The following is a 16,092-nucleotide window of genomic DNA, read 5'->3' as shown; positions in this document are numbered from 1 at the left end:
ATATTCCAAAAACATCTTGCTTTTCACCTACAGATTATAGAAAATCTTCAGCTCTTTTATAAGCCCAAGGATCTGAGGGAAAGATTTGTTCGATTTCCGCCTCTCCAAACTGCAAGCTCAAGAAGCTTCACAATATTTATGCAAATGTACAGCGTGCGATATTCAATATTCTTTCCATAGCTGTCAACAATCGCCTATCTAACCAATCAGAGTGTGATACCAGAATCTGGTATCACAAGACCGCGGCATTCAATGAATGTCCACAGGCTCCCTTTCTTTCTCTCTCGCCCCTATACTGCGCTCTGCTCGCCTGGCTTGTCATTTCTTTTTGCCCTAAACCCCACTTGGGAGCCTGTTCACAGGCTAGTGGCTATATGGTATGTAGTACACAGTGGCTATGCTGTACGCAGTAGGACATACATTCAAGATGGTGAATTATTTTTTAGCAGGTCACGCTTAAAGAACAAGGTCCTCATTCTTTGAGTATGACTTTGGTTTTGTACGTAGCGCATAGCTGGGTATGCAGAATATTGTTCAAGTGGCAAGGTACCCTGCAGTTTAACCCCAATATCATTACATGCAGCTCACACAACTGTTCTTTTCAAATTCCAATAACAGCTCCATTATAAACTAAGTACAAGTCAAACTTGTACCATTATAAACAGGGTTCATGCTGACTTACACATGCAAGTTGTATTCCTCAAACACAAGACATGGAGAATCATTTAGTACAACTTTAGATTTGCTGGCCCTCAGTCGACTATCGACCATTTTATGATTCAAGTCCTCCAAAAATCGCCCTTTGCTTGACAATAATTATTTTTATATAGCCGGTCTTGTCATTGATGGGAATCGTCAATGACCTCGAATACAGACATCTCACACATGGGAGATTCTTGATCTCATATGTAAATGATAATAAGTTTAAAAGCTTGTATGTTAAGCAGCGTTGAGTAGCGCGCAGAGCAATACAAACCTCAAGCTTTCTAGGAATCCATCCTTGTCGTTTTCCATAAGGTGGAGGCTCTTTCTTCACAGCTGAAACCTTCAACTAAACAACAAACAACCACATTTCTAGCTTCACGAACCGTATATCTAGTGATCGATCGTTTAAAACAAGCAAATGTGAGAATATTCCAACATGGCCGAACTATAGCTAAACTCTGTACAAACCTCTTTGTAGGCTTTTTCTAAATCATCGTCTTCGTTGTCGCGATAAGCCACGTGCAGTGGTGCCGGGAGAAGGCTGAAAGTGTTAAGAGGAATTTTGTCAGTAAAATCTACCAAATTTCCCTTTCATGGAACGGAAAATTAGAAGAATATTTCTCACCTCGTAAGCGACATGTTTTAGTGGAAAACGTTCTCAAAACGACTCACTGAATATCCCATGACACATTGCAAGCTGTGACCGCTCAATGTGAAAAGCATTGTGGGATGTTCTCATTGGTTACCAGCGGTCAGTACTTCATGTAAGTACATATCATAGGCTTTGTCGCGCTACAATCTTGGACAGATTTTAAAAAATGAAAAATTAAGCCACCCCTCCCCCCAAAATCAATGATGAATTCGCGCGCAAAGCAAAACGCGCCATTTTTCCATTATTACACGGAAAGCCCGCAGGGCATGACGTGTCTAGGTTTCGGTCGGGTATCTTTTTCTTCATCGGTGTCATAAATGTGCACATTAATTTATGCATTAAACTTTGTCCTCCCCTAGTAAGGATATATTGTTCTGATTGTCTTCAACAGAAGCGGCCCAATCAAAATCTATTTTTCAGGCACATATCACGAGAGAGGGGACCCACTCATCACTTCTGTGTGACGTCAAATCATCATTTGATTTATTCATTAAAACTAGATTAAATTCTTCCCTCTCCCAAAAGGGATCTATTGTTTTGATTGTCTTGAACAAAAGCGGCCCAATCAAACTCCATTATCTGCGCGTATATCACGAGGGAGGGGACCCACTCATCTCTACTTGTGTGACGTCAAAGCAAATCATCATTTGGAAAAATTGTTTTCGTTCAATGGCGGCCACATGTCTGAATTTAAGACTCCGGATCTGCCGTTTTCAGAGAGAAAACCAACCTTTTTCAAGCAGTAAATCGAAATAATAACTTCTAGGTAGTACTCGGCCGTTGAAACGGCGGAAATTGGGAGAGTTCACAGCAAAGAAAATCCGCTTTAAAAAACAGATCGAATGATCAACGAGAAGGATTAGAGCTAGAGGAGGCCAGACCAGTTCAGCGGGGTCATGACGTTATTGCATAGTTATTTCTGGTATGATTCCTAGTAACACAACGATAAGTATCACGCAATATATCTGAATAAAACCATTCAGACAATTATTTCAATGGCCAAGGGAGGATATTTTCTAAATATCTGCGAAACATACAATGGGGAATAATTGGGGCTACATTAAGCATTCCGTGTAGTGCCATTAGAGGGGCATCTTGTTGAAATGGGAGGGGGGATGGGTGGTCTTAATTTTTTATTTGATCTGTCCAAGATTGTAGCAGCAGTGTTCGTGCCGCCACAGAAAGAGATATGTACTGCAGAACTTTAGAGTAACGCAACTAAGGCACGATGCATCTGTTACCTAGATACTCTACTGAATATAACGCATCTCTATAGTAACCACCCATATTTTACTGCCAGCCTGTTATTTGAAAAGTCAGTCGTTAAAAATTGCCTGATGAGTGTGGTCCGATAACTTCGAACCATACGAAACAGTATTGTCGCAATAAACGATGAAAACTCCTGAGGCCTGAACTTCTGTCAAGAATTATAGAGCTTAATTACATGTTTTTCTTATTTGACTGGCATATCTTTTGCATTTTCCGTTGATGTTATTAGCATTGTCGAAGATTCTTTTTTTACATGACGTTGGAAAATCCGTCGTACACTTGGATAAATAGCATGTACGAACTTTCACGAGCTGAAATTTTAAAAGAAGTTATTAAACTATTTTTGTGTGGCAGAACAGTTTATGAAAATCAAGTTTGTGAAATTCGGTGATCCAGACCACAAAAATTGGAAGTGGCTATTAAAAAAAACAAATGAAGAAGCAAACGAACAAACATGATAACACAAGAGAGCCCCAAAGGGATGAGATGATAACTGGAAAACACCATTTTTTGCAGGAAGATAATTAGATTTTACACATTGGAAAAAGGATTTCAGTGTTCACTGGAACTGGGAAAAATGACCTTGAAGCTGGGAATAGGAGCATATTTGTATAACATCCCCAACGTCCTCAGCCCTCAGTCATAGCTGCCTATACTGTTAAAAATAATATTTTTCCTGGAATTTAGATGTGCTTACTTCTCTCATGATCATGATGATACATTATTCCCGACCCCCCGGGCCAGCAGCGCTGCTGCGCTGACCCCAATCCTCGTCCCCAGAGCCTACGATCTTTTAGTAATGGGCTCCTGTCAGCGGTGAATCGTTAAAAACCCGCTAGGGCTCTGGGGCCGGAGTTCCCTTTGCGCATGACTGACGGCGGACAATCAAGACTGGGGACTCTGGGGTCGCCGGCACTTCCCACTATAAAAGCCACTTGCTTTTATTATTTTTTTATGATATGTTTGCAACACAATAGCAACTGAAATGCAAAATGGTTAGCCATGAGCTAAGGAAAGAATTCAAAGCAATTATCTATCAAGCAAACGAACCATTAATTATGATTTTAGAATACATCTTGATAATGAAATAAATAAAAATTACAATTTTTGTATCACACAGGATAAAAATACGGCATATACTTTTTCTTGAAAATCATATGCTAAATGAAATGTCACCGCTCTAACTGAAACAGCACTCAAAGTAAAACAAAATTAACAAATAAACAGACAAACAAACACTCTGGTTGTTTAACTACTAATTAAGTTAGATGGCTATCGAGAATTCCCTAATAACAAAGTGGCCTGAGTACGATTGAGTGAATCAGCCTTGGGCACAGACTAAAAATGTCCAAGTTTCTGATGTACAGAAGTTAGCTGATCCATTTCTCCATCTGTTAAAATATAATAAGTTCCGTTCAAATTTGTTAACCTCTTTTACCAAGCCTGGGAATACGGGATATGGGGCAAAATTTGGGCTGGGAACTGGGATAACCCTGTCCCCAATCCCCCCCGGCCCCACTACCACCATCTTTCCGGACCCTCATGAATCTAGGAGGTAATTGATCGAACCCAGCTTTGTGGGCGGCCGCTTAATACGTCCCCTGCGTTATTACGGACAGTTTTCCTTAAAATAAACTCGCTTTACACAGAAATCCGCTATAATGTTTCTTCCCGACAATGACCGTGCATGAAAGCGGAGTTTGATTCAAAGTGAATAGAAACATTTTTGGCTTTTCATAAATTTGTTGAACCTTCTTGACGCCTTAACAGTTCTAACAAAGTACTTGCTGGCATTTTAACAATCTAGTGATAAAATTTGCTCAAATTACAGGTACCAACAGTCAACCAAAGTTGAGAGTAATAAAAGGAACAAAAATATTTCCATTTCGATTTTCAAATAATCATCTATCACACAACCGCTCTAAAAACGGGATACTTTCGTTAAGACCCATCAATTCTGAGAAAAAATATTAACTGCAAACGATAACTTTAATTCAAAACAACGCATTTTACAACAACACCTACGCTTCACTTGATCGGAACAAAATGTACATTCAACCAAAGCAGGGTCACGTGTTTAATTATTTAGCCCTTCCATATATGGTCATTTGGTAGACGTGAAGAGTAGCTGGTGGAAGAAAATGATTGACTGTAGGAGCTGGTGCCTTTTTCTTGTCTTGCCCCCAGGCTATTATTTGTTATCTTTAAATTATGTCAAAGGTAAGAGAGTTTGCGGGTTTTAATTTCCGTTGTCAAGAATAGCAAGAATGAATATCCCACCGGAACCTATCCTTAATCAAAAACCATTTATCCAAAGTGGACAACTACGCTGTCATTTGCCATGCATTGGCTCATGAACGCCAGCTTAAAGAGGATTTCAAGACTTCGCGATGAACGAATGAATGGATTGAAATGGTGCTCTGGAAAGCAGACTTCAGCGAGGTTTTAAGAGAATGTTTCGTTCTCTCCAATATATTTTGCCACGAAGAGTGAATCCTACTGTTTGGTTAGTGGCTTTTTTCATCCTTTACGCGATTATCTTTTTCACGAGAGACAACAGTTTAGAAACAATGTGCTTGAGAAACCGGCAACTTCAAAGTTCAACCAACATTGGCGATTTTAAAACTTTGATTTCCGATGATTGCGTGGATCATGAAAGTTACCTCACGAATAATGACTTAAATAATTCTACTGAAAATAACACCGCAGATCACAAGAGAAACTGCTCCGACTTGAACGAAGAGATCAACGTTTTAAGAAAAAAGTTAGCAATGTACGAGCGATTGAACAAATTCATGGAACTCAGCGATTCGTTGGCAAGCAAGTACGGAAGTAAAATGCGACAAAATATTCTCATCATTTCGGATTTCGCCTCCGGAAGCTCTTTCCTTGGAGAAATCTTCAACCAACACCCTCAAGTATTTTATTTACACGAACCATTAAAATCGCTGGAATATTACCGCGAAAATCGACCTGAGAGCGTCTACGATACAATGGTAACACACCTTTTGAACGGGATCTTTCACTGCAATTTCATGGAGCTTGTCTATTACACGGAATTTTTGTCATTTCAGTACAGCTCCTTGCGACACCGCCTAGCGAGTAGGGCTCTATCGTCGCCACCTTTGTGCCCTGACAATTACAACCACCCCCACTACAGCATCCGTATGTGCACGCCTTTGAGACCTCAAGCCGCTTCGGCGCTGTGCCGGCTTCATAAACACACAGTCGTTAAAACAATTCGCGTCAATTCAATCCACAAACTTTCCTATCTTATGGACAGTGAAGGACCTGTGGATTATTTGCTCAAAGTAGTTCATTTAGTTCGCGATCCACGCGCGGTGTTAAATATGCGCGTCATGCACAATTCACACGAAAATTGGACGCGAAAATCGGTGCGCGAGCATGCGAAAACATTGTGCCGCGACATGTTGCGAAATATCAAGTATGCAGTGAGCGCGCCGTCATGGTTACAAGGACGCTATACGTTGCTTAGATATGAGGATCTGGCAATGAATCCCCATCAAATCGCCGAGCAGCTGTATAAGTTTGTAGGGGTGAACATTGATCCGCAAGTGCGTTTGTGGATTGACCGCACTTTACGAGATGGATTTGCATCTCCTTCTCCTCTCGACTCCATCTATCGCCAGTTCTCCTACACTGTGCAAAATTTGACAGACTCGGTTCAAAAATGGCGAGCGCAAATGCCTTACCCGGTTGTGCGCTTAATCGAAACGGAATGCTATGAAGTGATGAATCTTCTTGGGTACAAGATTGTGGAAGACGAGGATGAATTAAGGACTGTCTCTTTTCCATTGACTGATTAAGCGTCAGTTGGATCGTGTGATGAGCGTTTTCTATTTTCTGAGTCAGGCTAATTTTCTCAGTGTGTTGGCGACCGTCTGTCTCAGGAGGCAATGGTCTGTGTGCCGTGGTCTATGATATAGCTACAGTGTCTGTTGTGGCTGTGGGTGACGATCCTAAAACGGTAGACTTTGTCACAGGTGCTATAAACGAGTGAAGGTAGCCTGCGCCGCAGACAGTATCTAGCCTGCGAGCAAGCTCCTCTTTCCCCCTCCCGCCCCCCCCCCCCCCAAGAGAGCTTGCTCGCAGGCTAACAGTATCCCAAATCTTTGCTCTAGACCCCCAACGGCGTACCAGGATCTGCCGTACAATCTGTGATTGGCCTTGCACAAGGTCGTTGTTCGATTGGTCTGGCTATAGCCAGTTAGATTGAGGGGGATTTCGAAAGAGACTTCCGGTATTTCGTTTCCTTCGTTGGGGGTCTACAACAAGGATCTGGGCGCTAATCAGTCACAGACGGTATTCACCGTCGGTTGATTCCTTCTGCGGCGCAGGCTAGGTGAAGGCGAATGTCGGCTGTTGGGGTGGCGATATGATCCTCTCTCGTTTATGCTCTCTCCTCTATTTCCGCTGCTCGTCTCTCTTCCCCTCTAGCTCTCTCCTCCACACGAAGGCTTTGACGGCCAGCCTTCGGTCGGCTGCAGTCTGCTGCTTTAGCTTCCCCATCTACAAGGTTGATGTCGCAGGCCTTCAAGTCGCGCGTGCACACCACGTCCTTGAAAAGCAGGCCAGGGTTGGTCTACCTACAGGCCTGGAGCCTGTAGCCAGCTCACTGTATAGCATGTCTTTGGGGATACGTCCACTTTCCATGCGGCTGACGTGGCCAAGCCACTTTGAAGGAAGTGGAAGCTACGTTGTTGCCCTTCCTAGACTTGATAAATCGAGAAGTGCACACCTTCATAAACAATTTAGAGTTTTTTTTTCATGATTTTTTTTAATGTTTATAACGAAGATGAAATAAGAGGGAGATGATTAATTTTAGAGAAATGTAGAAGAAATGAGATTCAAAGATGAATAAAAAGTTAAAAATGATCTGAGGATAAGAATTTTATATGTACACAAAAAACAGTAGCTATTAGCTAAGAGTGTTCTTATGTGGCGGTGGACCAACTGGCGATGCGTAAAAAAGTATCTTTTTCTTAACATAATTGTATTAATTTGTGTGTATGGTTCACAAGTGCGCTCTTCCGTAAGAGTTTCGTGGCTCTTTCTCATAGTTAACAATTATTGGACGAGGTTGAGCAAAATATCGTGATTTGTCAGTAGCGAGCAGAAAATTGATATTAGACACTGACAAATCACGATTTTTTGCGATAAAAGAGTTCAATAATTGTTTTATCATTCGATCACCGAGTTTGTTTTTCATAATTTTGATCAACTAAAGATGTCAAATAGCTCTCTGACAGCTCAAGGACGCGATCTGTCATTTTCATACAAGAGCGTGGTTTCAATTACGCTTGAGAAGAATATTATTTGCAGCAAAACATAAAACAAAACACAGTTGGACAGTATTGCGCATGAGCAGACCATTATTTTTAGGCAGTTTTGCAGGCTACGTGGTCTGCTCTCGGCCAATGAAAAGGAGGAAAAAATGCATCAAATGATAATTGGATTTACCTGCTACCGCTTCGGTTTAAAGACGCTTACGTTTTATCTATCAAAATGAGACAGGTTACTGAAACAACTGATACATTGTGTTGTTAGAAAAAGATTTAGGCGAAGGTCTGGTGTGATTCATCGTGTGATGAAAACCAGAAACATCCACGCAAGTTCTAGATTAAAGGTAAAAACAAAAATCGTAAAGGAAAATAAATCATTTCACATAAAAACTGTTTTGCTGTATTCGCTTGATGGAGCAGAGTCTATCAGAAAGCGGACTAAAATTGTCCATGATGAAAAAATATATGAAAATATTACATGATCATGGTTCCATAAAATATCGGTCAACCGGAAAGACAAAACAGGCAAATCTTACGTAGCAAGGTTACAAGACGGATTCGGTGCATTACCGCAAGGATCACAGTTCCAAAAAGGATCCTTCGAGGTTACAAAAAGGACAGATGAAACAAACGATCTGTCCGTCCATCTATACATCAAACAAACCTCTTTATTTTGCGTGCTTACTGTTTAGTGAAGAAATGATAGACTAACAGGACATGCCTTTTTGATTTTTACCCTTTGACCAAAATCTACATTGTAATTTCTCCTTGAAATAGCATGATTTAAGCCACAGGGCTACCAAAAATGATAACCAAAGATAAGTCCTGATGTTGGCATAAATTCTCCAAACTAGTACCAAGACGTACTGTATAGAAAACAGTACGGATAATATACACATGTTGATACCGTGGCTTAAAGGACTTAAGGCGCTTAATCAGACTTCTTTGCTGTGTGTGGGCTTAAACACGGAAAACGTGAGATTCGCGTTTATGTTTTCTTAAACAAAATTGGTACAGAGATGAGAATTGTGCAAAATAATTGTGACCTTTGATGCTAACGCGAAACTACTCAATTTTACTGAGAAACTGAAAACAGCAAGCGGCAAATATAGGGTAAACATGGTCACGTGGTTATTTCTGCCGTTTATCGTAAACGTAATTCTAAATGTCTCTAAAGGCCGATTTAGACGGTACAACATTTGCTTACGACTGTCGCATGCGATTTCTGGAGCGTGTGCTGCTCGTGCCATGCAAAAAATCGCACACAACTCTTGTCATTCAACATTGCCTATACTTACGATTGTCGTAGGATTTAAAACATGTTTTAAAATCCTACGACATTTTTTGCGACGCAGACGACAGTTGTAAGCGAGTTGTAGGTTTGATTTAACGAAACAATTCGTGTCGTAGGCCTGTCGTAAGCTTGTCGCATGCGACAAAGTAGTACCGTGTAAATCGTTTTTAATGTTAGCTATCTTGATACAACTGAATGCCCACAGAATTTTTGCAATGTAAGTTCAACGAATTTGAAGTGCTGTACATCTCTGGCAACTACAACATCTCGACAGAGGTAAATGTGAATCTTTAAGTCCATTATCGCAGATTTTTTTTAGAAAAAAGCAATGTTTGAATTTTTTCATTTTGTAAATGTTTTGTCTTGTCTTGGGTTTTTTTTCCACTGAATTCTCCATGAAGGACGACGATTTGCATCACACTTCTGAATAATCTGTGTTGTTCGTTAGGTTTGGGAACTGATTCGCCCTTTGATCGCTCTTTTCGTGAATCTTCCTCTGGACATGGATCTAAAAGGCACAGAAACCACACTTTCAGCTAACATGTCAACAGATAAGTACGTCACTTCTGCTCTAGGTGAAGAGTTGTTCAATACAGACGAACTGACGGTCTGTGAAGGCAACCTCATGATCCCAGGCTTCCGGTAGTATTAGAGAGTACCGGATCTATCCTGAAAAGCACCGGACGGGGATGTTCACGCCGTGTGGCGTGAAGCAGGTGTCGAAGGCGCGAGCTGCTAGCTAGGGAGGTACGGGGGCATGCTCCCCCGGGGAAATGGGCCATTTCCGAGTTGCCTTGAACCTCATTAAGAAAGCGAGGCTAAGTGCAAAGATTCTATTATGAAAATTAGTTTTCATTCATATGCAAACAAAACTAATTTTGAGAATGATGTATTTCATCAGTAAATGACACAGGCATACTCGGAAAAAAATCCGAGTGCTCCTTGTATGCCTGTGTCATTAACTGATTAAATACATCATTCTCATTTATTCACCAAGCTAAACATATTCCATCACATTATTTCTAAAACTAATTTGCACTTAGCCTCGCTTTCATAATGAGGTTCACAGTAACTCGGAAATGGCCTATTTTTGAGATTGAACCCTTTAAAACGTTGTTTTCGGTGTTTCTGAGAGCGGAGAAGTAGTTTTCTTTCTCTGGGTTATAGCTCTGGTCATTTCTTGAAAAATGTTTTTTTTTTCAGTTGCAAGTTGATGGTAGCGAATACTGTTAATCTGGTGTCCTGGGCCTTTGTGTTTCAAAACTCTCAAATAGCAAACTAGTCTATTCATCAAGGTCGACATCAGAACCGAAGGCTGAGGCTTCCTACTGAGAACAGCCCTTGAGTGCTAATGCTTTATGGTCATACAATACCCTTGCTCCATCAATGAAGTGAGTTGGATCAGCCATTACTTTTTCCAGAGATTCCAGCTTCTCAAAGTCAACAAATCCATACTTTTTTGATCTTCCAGTATCATAATCCTGGACAAACAGTCAACCAGATAACTGCATCAGTCAACAACAACAACTTATTTTAACACAAGAATTTCAACCAAAAAGCTACCAGATCTCCCTGCCAACTGAGTCACCTTATGGGAACTCACTCACAGTAGGATGGACCCAGGACGGCCAACTTCCTGAAACTATGGTCAAGACACTGATGGAGGACACTGGTGCAGTGTCTACTAGGGAACTAATCACATTAATGGAAGAGAGCTGTCTGGTGTGTCCACCATAGGACACACCTTATTATTAAAGCAGGCAAAATGATAGACAGACAGACAGACAGATGGACAGACAGACAGACGGACAGACAGACAGATAGACAGACAGACGGATAGATAGACAGACGGACAGACAGACAGACGGATAGATAGACAGATAGACAGACGGACAGATAGACAGACGGACAGACAGACAGACAGACAGATAGACAGACGGACAGATAGAAAGATGGAAAGACAGATAGATAGACGGACAGACAGACGGACAGATAGACAGACAGATGGACAGACAGACGGATAGATAGAAAGACAAAAGGAAAGACTCACAGACAGATAGACAGACAGACGGACAGACAGATAGGTAGACAGATGGACAGACAGACAGACGGATGGACGGACAGACAGATAGATAGATACAATTAGACAGAAATAGATAGACCTAAAAAATCCATCATAGTTTTCTATGGTCTATACTTTTATAGACCATAAAATGACATAAAATGTTCAAAAGTCAAGTGGAACCAAAAGCCACAGGCAAGTGGTTTTACAGCCAAGTTTTGAACCGTTTATGGCATCATTTTACGGTCTATAAGAGTATAGACCACAGAAAACTGCTGTTGATTTGTTTTTACAATAAAAAGGAAAAAGTATGAGCATACCATATTTATTCGATTAACAGCCCTGGGCACTTATTTAATTTTGGGCCCACAAACATGTATTCAAGGTGGGGGCTTATTCGAGGGTGGGTGCTAATTTTTTCCCAACGTTTTCAGCTTGAGCAAGGACGTTTTTAAAGAATAACAAAACAAGGGATAACAAGTTTGTTTCGCCTCAACAAGACAAAACAAAGTGCAAAGGCTAGAATAAACAAGCATTATACCATACAAAAGTTCATTGATTACCGTATCTAAAACCAATTTTGGAACACCACTGACATTCTTCTTCATGCTGGGCTAGTACAGAAATGTTTTTGGTTGGGAGGGGGTGAGGTGGGCACTTATTAACTTTTGGGATTTCAGGCTGGGCACTTATTCGAAGTTGGAAAGTTAATCGAATAAATATGGTAATTGGCTTTATTTTCTGTTGTCTGCCATTGTCTGTACTCTTATAGACAATAGCTATGAGCCAATCAGCGCATGGGAATTTTGACGGTTATTTTGAAAAAAATATATGACCTGAGGGTAAATTTTAACTTTACCTTATTTACAGCTAGAAACAGTTTTGAAGTCAGAGGATACTCACAAAAATAACTCTTGCACTTGAAACTGGCCCATAATTCATGAAGTATTCTTTAAGGGTGTCTGTTTAAAAAATAAAAAAATTGTAATATAACAAAACTAAATAATATTAAAGCTTGCGTATAACTTACATTACTATTAATTAAAGTGACATCACTCAAGTTGTGAAAACATCCACTGCTACACGGGGGGAGGGGGGAGGACACATTTTAGCAGCTCAGTGGCTTTCAAGTACAGTGATTGATAAGCTAAGCCACCAAAGCTTGCACAAATTTAAGACTTAAACACGGAGCGATCCTATAAGACCAGGCTGAACGGTTCAGACTGTCAATCAAAAATCCTAAACGCGCGTATCGGATTGGTTGATTACCAAAAATCTTATTTTAGCATGTTCAAGTTCCCGCAACTTCAATTCGAAAGGACGTGACGAGTTGGCGGAAAAGCTGTTTTAGTTCGAATTATTTTCTTCAAAATCAATCCAACGAATATAGCTACTGGAGAAGAATTTAGAAAGTTAAGTTATCCGTCTATTTTGAGATCGGAAATTCATTTATCGGCAGGTAAAATCTTATCCTTTCGAGATATTTCCGAAACGATTAGGATAAAGTTCGTAAACAAACTCTCTCTCGAAATAGGTTGTTCTTCTGAAACCGGCTTCCGAGATGGAATCGCTTCGATCCTTTGTGTCGTTTAGTGGGGGAGAGATAAGTAAAGACACAAAGTCGCGGAAGCGAAGCCTAACAGAAACAACGGAGCGGGAAACGGAGGAGAAAAGTGAAGTGTCTCAAGCGGCGATCGATCGCACGCAAGACGACGGAGCTGATAATCTTTTTGAAGCCGTCCTCTCTATTGCTTACTGTATATAATAACACTTAGAATATATTTGGTACTGACTAATTTTAATACTGATGTGAGAGCCATTGCCATTATCATTTCATCCATAAGATACATGAGAGCAACATCGGGTCGTGTTTTGTTTATCATCTTTGGTGATTTTTCAAATTAGCAAATTATTCAAATATGCATGATCACGCACGAAATGTGTTTAGATGTTTTTATTTTTGACTTGTGACTTGTGCATAGAAGTTCAGAATTTATTGCTGCCACTTCCAGCGGATTAGTAGAGTTAGTTTTCACGTACGTGATCGATAGATACACAAGCGGTAATAAACTTGAACCCGACATGACGACTCGAGCGGCCGTTTAGCGGAAAACATCTGCTAAATTTTGAAAATCCTGCCAGTTTTGGCGAACAACACAGACTCGTTTTGGTTATCGGCATGTTCAGATGGAGGGATACAGATGTCCAGTTCGTCGCAGGCTTCAATTTATAATGGTTTCGATCTTTGTACTGTGTATTTGGTAGAAGGATTTCGAATTTCGAGGAAAGTTTCGTATAATCTTTCGATTGCGGCAACGAAACTTGATTATTTCCGTTATTATCGTTAATCTCGCTAATTTCTGGTGTTTTACAAGATATATAGTTAGCGTTTAGCTTTTTTTTATTGATAAATCGATTCCCTCTTCGATTTTACAAACGATAGTTCTTCTCTCTTTTTTCCTCGACCGTTACCGACGTCATCCACCATTAAACTGATCCGTTTGGAAGCCAACAAAGTGCTTCAAAGGGGGCGTGTCCTTCCCTTTTATAGGATCGCTCCGTGTTTAAGCTTACTACATAAGTTCAAAGTGTATATGACATAATTTTTTTTATTTGCTTGATCAAATCTTCATGTTTTTCTTTATCAATTTTTCTTCCTTCATTTTAGGCATATAAAAAATGTGAAATTTCACTTTTAGTGGGATACAATACTGCCAATACTGCCCAAGATGGGAGACTGGGGGTGTTATAGTTGTGATGTTAATACAGGATTGTTTCTTTTGCAGTTTTTCTAATCCTCAGTAGTTTCATTGTGAGCATTCAACATTCCCAGTCATAATTTCATCCACAGAGTTTTCTTCCTCTGCACAGAAGAAAAACAACTGAGGAACAGAGAAACCGTGAAACTGGCAATCCTGTATTGATGTCACAGCCCTACTAATCCTGTATGGAAACCACAGCTCTACTATCCTCAATCTCCCATTTTGCGCGGTATAGTATCCCAATCGCAAGTGAAATTTCATGTTTTTATACGTCTGACACCGGAGGAAGAAGAGTTAATAACGAAAATTTATTGGCATGATTTCCGCACGGCCCCATACATTAATTATGTATTAATTATTAATTGTGTAAGAGGGTTTATAGTATAACAGTGATGCATGTACAATTTAAATATTATATATGGGGCTGGGCAGAAATCTTTCCAATTTATTTCATACGAAAACAACATGAAGATTTGATCGGGAAAATTAAAAAAAAAAAATCATTCTGTAATATAAAGCACTTTTAAGCTTATTGGATTTTACAATACTTGACATACAGTGTATAAATTATATAATTTTGTAAGTGCCATTACAATTATAAACATAACAATCTTGTGAAGCAGTGCGGAAAATTCCCTCACAAATCTCTAGAACAATAAGAGTTAACACTCACGAGAGGAATATTTTCTCTCTTTCTAATACCGTGGAAGTACGTATGGCCACGTGCGAAAACCGATCACGAATTTACGATAACACAAGCCTCCCAGTTAACATAATTCTGATATCTCAGCCACTTGAAAAGAAGCACAATAGTACAGCATTTTAAAGCAAAGACTGAAAAATGGCAATCCTACCTGAACAGACTGTCCATGGAAGCTTTGCAACGAACAGCTGAAATCGACGGGCCGCCATCTTGGATTGGATGACACAACGAGAAGAGAGAAGAGCGGAGAATGGGAACTACTGAGGGAAACAAACTCGTGGTTTCTTGGGTTGAGAAAAGATAACATCGGCCTTAGGGAGGTGACGTCATCAGGTTATTCTTCGGAGCAGCCACGAACCGAGATCCGATTATACCGGAAATTGACCTGCATTCACTCTCTTTCAGTAGTAATGGCGGACGACGTCCGGGAAATAAAGAAATACAGAGCTCTTTCCACTTTTGTTTCTCGTTGTCTGAACACTGACCTCAAGGATTTTACGTTCGATTTGTGGAAGAAACGTGGAACTATGAAAACAGTCAAGATTTGCTCACGTAACATCGACCTACGGGAGGTTAACATCGACCTAAAGGAGGTTACAGGAGGTTAACATCGGCCTACGGGAGGTTAACATCGACCTAAGGGAGGTACGTTTTATAGCACCACGTTTGTATCGTATGTGTTATACTGGCACAATCGTACACATGGAAAGCTTATTTGCAAGCATTAAAACTTACAATCTTGCAGGAACTTTTCTAATCATTGACCTGAGTGTCATTTCATTAATTTTATTACCAACTCATAACATCCGCCTACAGGAGGTTAACATCTACCTAAGGGAGGTACAGTGGCTTACAGTGTATATTTTATAACTTGTGTATTATAAAAGTCAATTCATAGGCATAGAAGCTTACTCTCTAGCAGGGAAACTTGGGATCATAAGGAGCTTTTCTATCATTGACTTGAATTTCATAAATATTTTCATTTTTACCAAGTCATAACATCCGCCTATAGGAGGTAAACATCTACCTAAGGGAGGTTATGGTATTATAATAAGGAGGGATGGACTTGAAGAAAGCTTACGAATCTTAAGGGGCTCTTGCATTTTGTGTACATGCCATTTTAGAATAAATTTAATTATAAATAATAATAATAATAATAATAATAATAATAATAATTATTATTATTATTATTATTATTTGAAAAGCCTTTTAATCTCACTAGAATGAGATAAATGAGAGTTTTTTCATTTTTTTATTTACACTCATAACATGGAATACAGTGAAAGGCAATAAATTGTTCTCTTGTTGTTGTTGTCATTTTTTTCTTGGTTGACCTGTAATT

At 39.9% G+C, this 16,092-nt stretch overlaps 3 protein-coding genes across 3 annotated transcripts in view; 1 reads left to right on the top strand and 2 right to left on the bottom strand.

Moving 5' to 3' along the window:
- Positions 1–1,420, bottom strand: part of LOC146478473 (SNW domain-containing protein 1-like) — a 13,121-nt gene extending 11,701 nt beyond the window's left edge. The window contains exons 1-3 of the mRNA XM_085112030.1: positions 1,331–1,420; positions 1,174–1,246; positions 977–1,051 (exon numbers count right to left, since the gene is read on the bottom strand). Coding sequence (XP_084968156.1) covers positions 977–1,051; positions 1,174–1,246; positions 1,331–1,344 — 162 coding nt within the window. The 5' untranslated portion in view covers positions 1,345–1,420. The remainder of the gene's footprint in view (positions 1–976; positions 1,052–1,173; positions 1,247–1,330) is intronic.
- A 3,193-nt stretch (positions 1,421–4,613) lies between these two features.
- LOC146478472 (carbohydrate sulfotransferase 1-like) lies at positions 4,614–8,937 on the top strand. Its single transcript, XM_085112040.1, has one exon. The coding sequence runs from the start codon at positions 5,080–5,082 to the stop codon at positions 6,451–6,453; it is 1,374 nt and encodes a 457-aa protein (XP_084968166.1). The 5' UTR covers positions 4,614–5,079; the 3' UTR covers positions 6,454–8,937.
- Positions 8,938–9,373: 436 nt separating this feature from the next.
- LOC146478471 (SRA stem-loop-interacting RNA-binding protein, mitochondrial-like) lies at positions 9,374–15,010 on the bottom strand. The gene is made up of 4 exons (XM_085112060.1): positions 14,902–15,010; positions 12,189–12,247; positions 10,597–10,704; positions 9,374–9,731 (listed from the first exon to the last, which is right to left on the bottom strand). Exons 1-4 carry the CDS (start codon positions 14,957–14,959, stop codon positions 9,639–9,641), a joined length of 318 nt encoding a protein of 105 aa, XP_084968186.1. The 5' UTR covers positions 14,960–15,010; the 3' UTR covers positions 9,374–9,638.
- Between the last annotated feature and the right edge of the window lie 1,082 nt (positions 15,011–16,092).

The sequence above is a fragment of the Pavona decussata genome, unplaced genomic scaffold, assembly GCF_977016875.1.
Source record: "Pavona decussata unplaced genomic scaffold, jaPavDecu1.1 SCAFFOLD_64, whole genome shotgun sequence".
Classification (NCBI taxonomy): domain Eukaryota; kingdom Metazoa; phylum Cnidaria; class Anthozoa; order Scleractinia; family Agariciidae; genus Pavona; species Pavona decussata.
The sequence above is the reverse complement of the archived record's forward strand: the minus strand, read 5'-3'. Positions and strand labels throughout refer to the sequence as shown.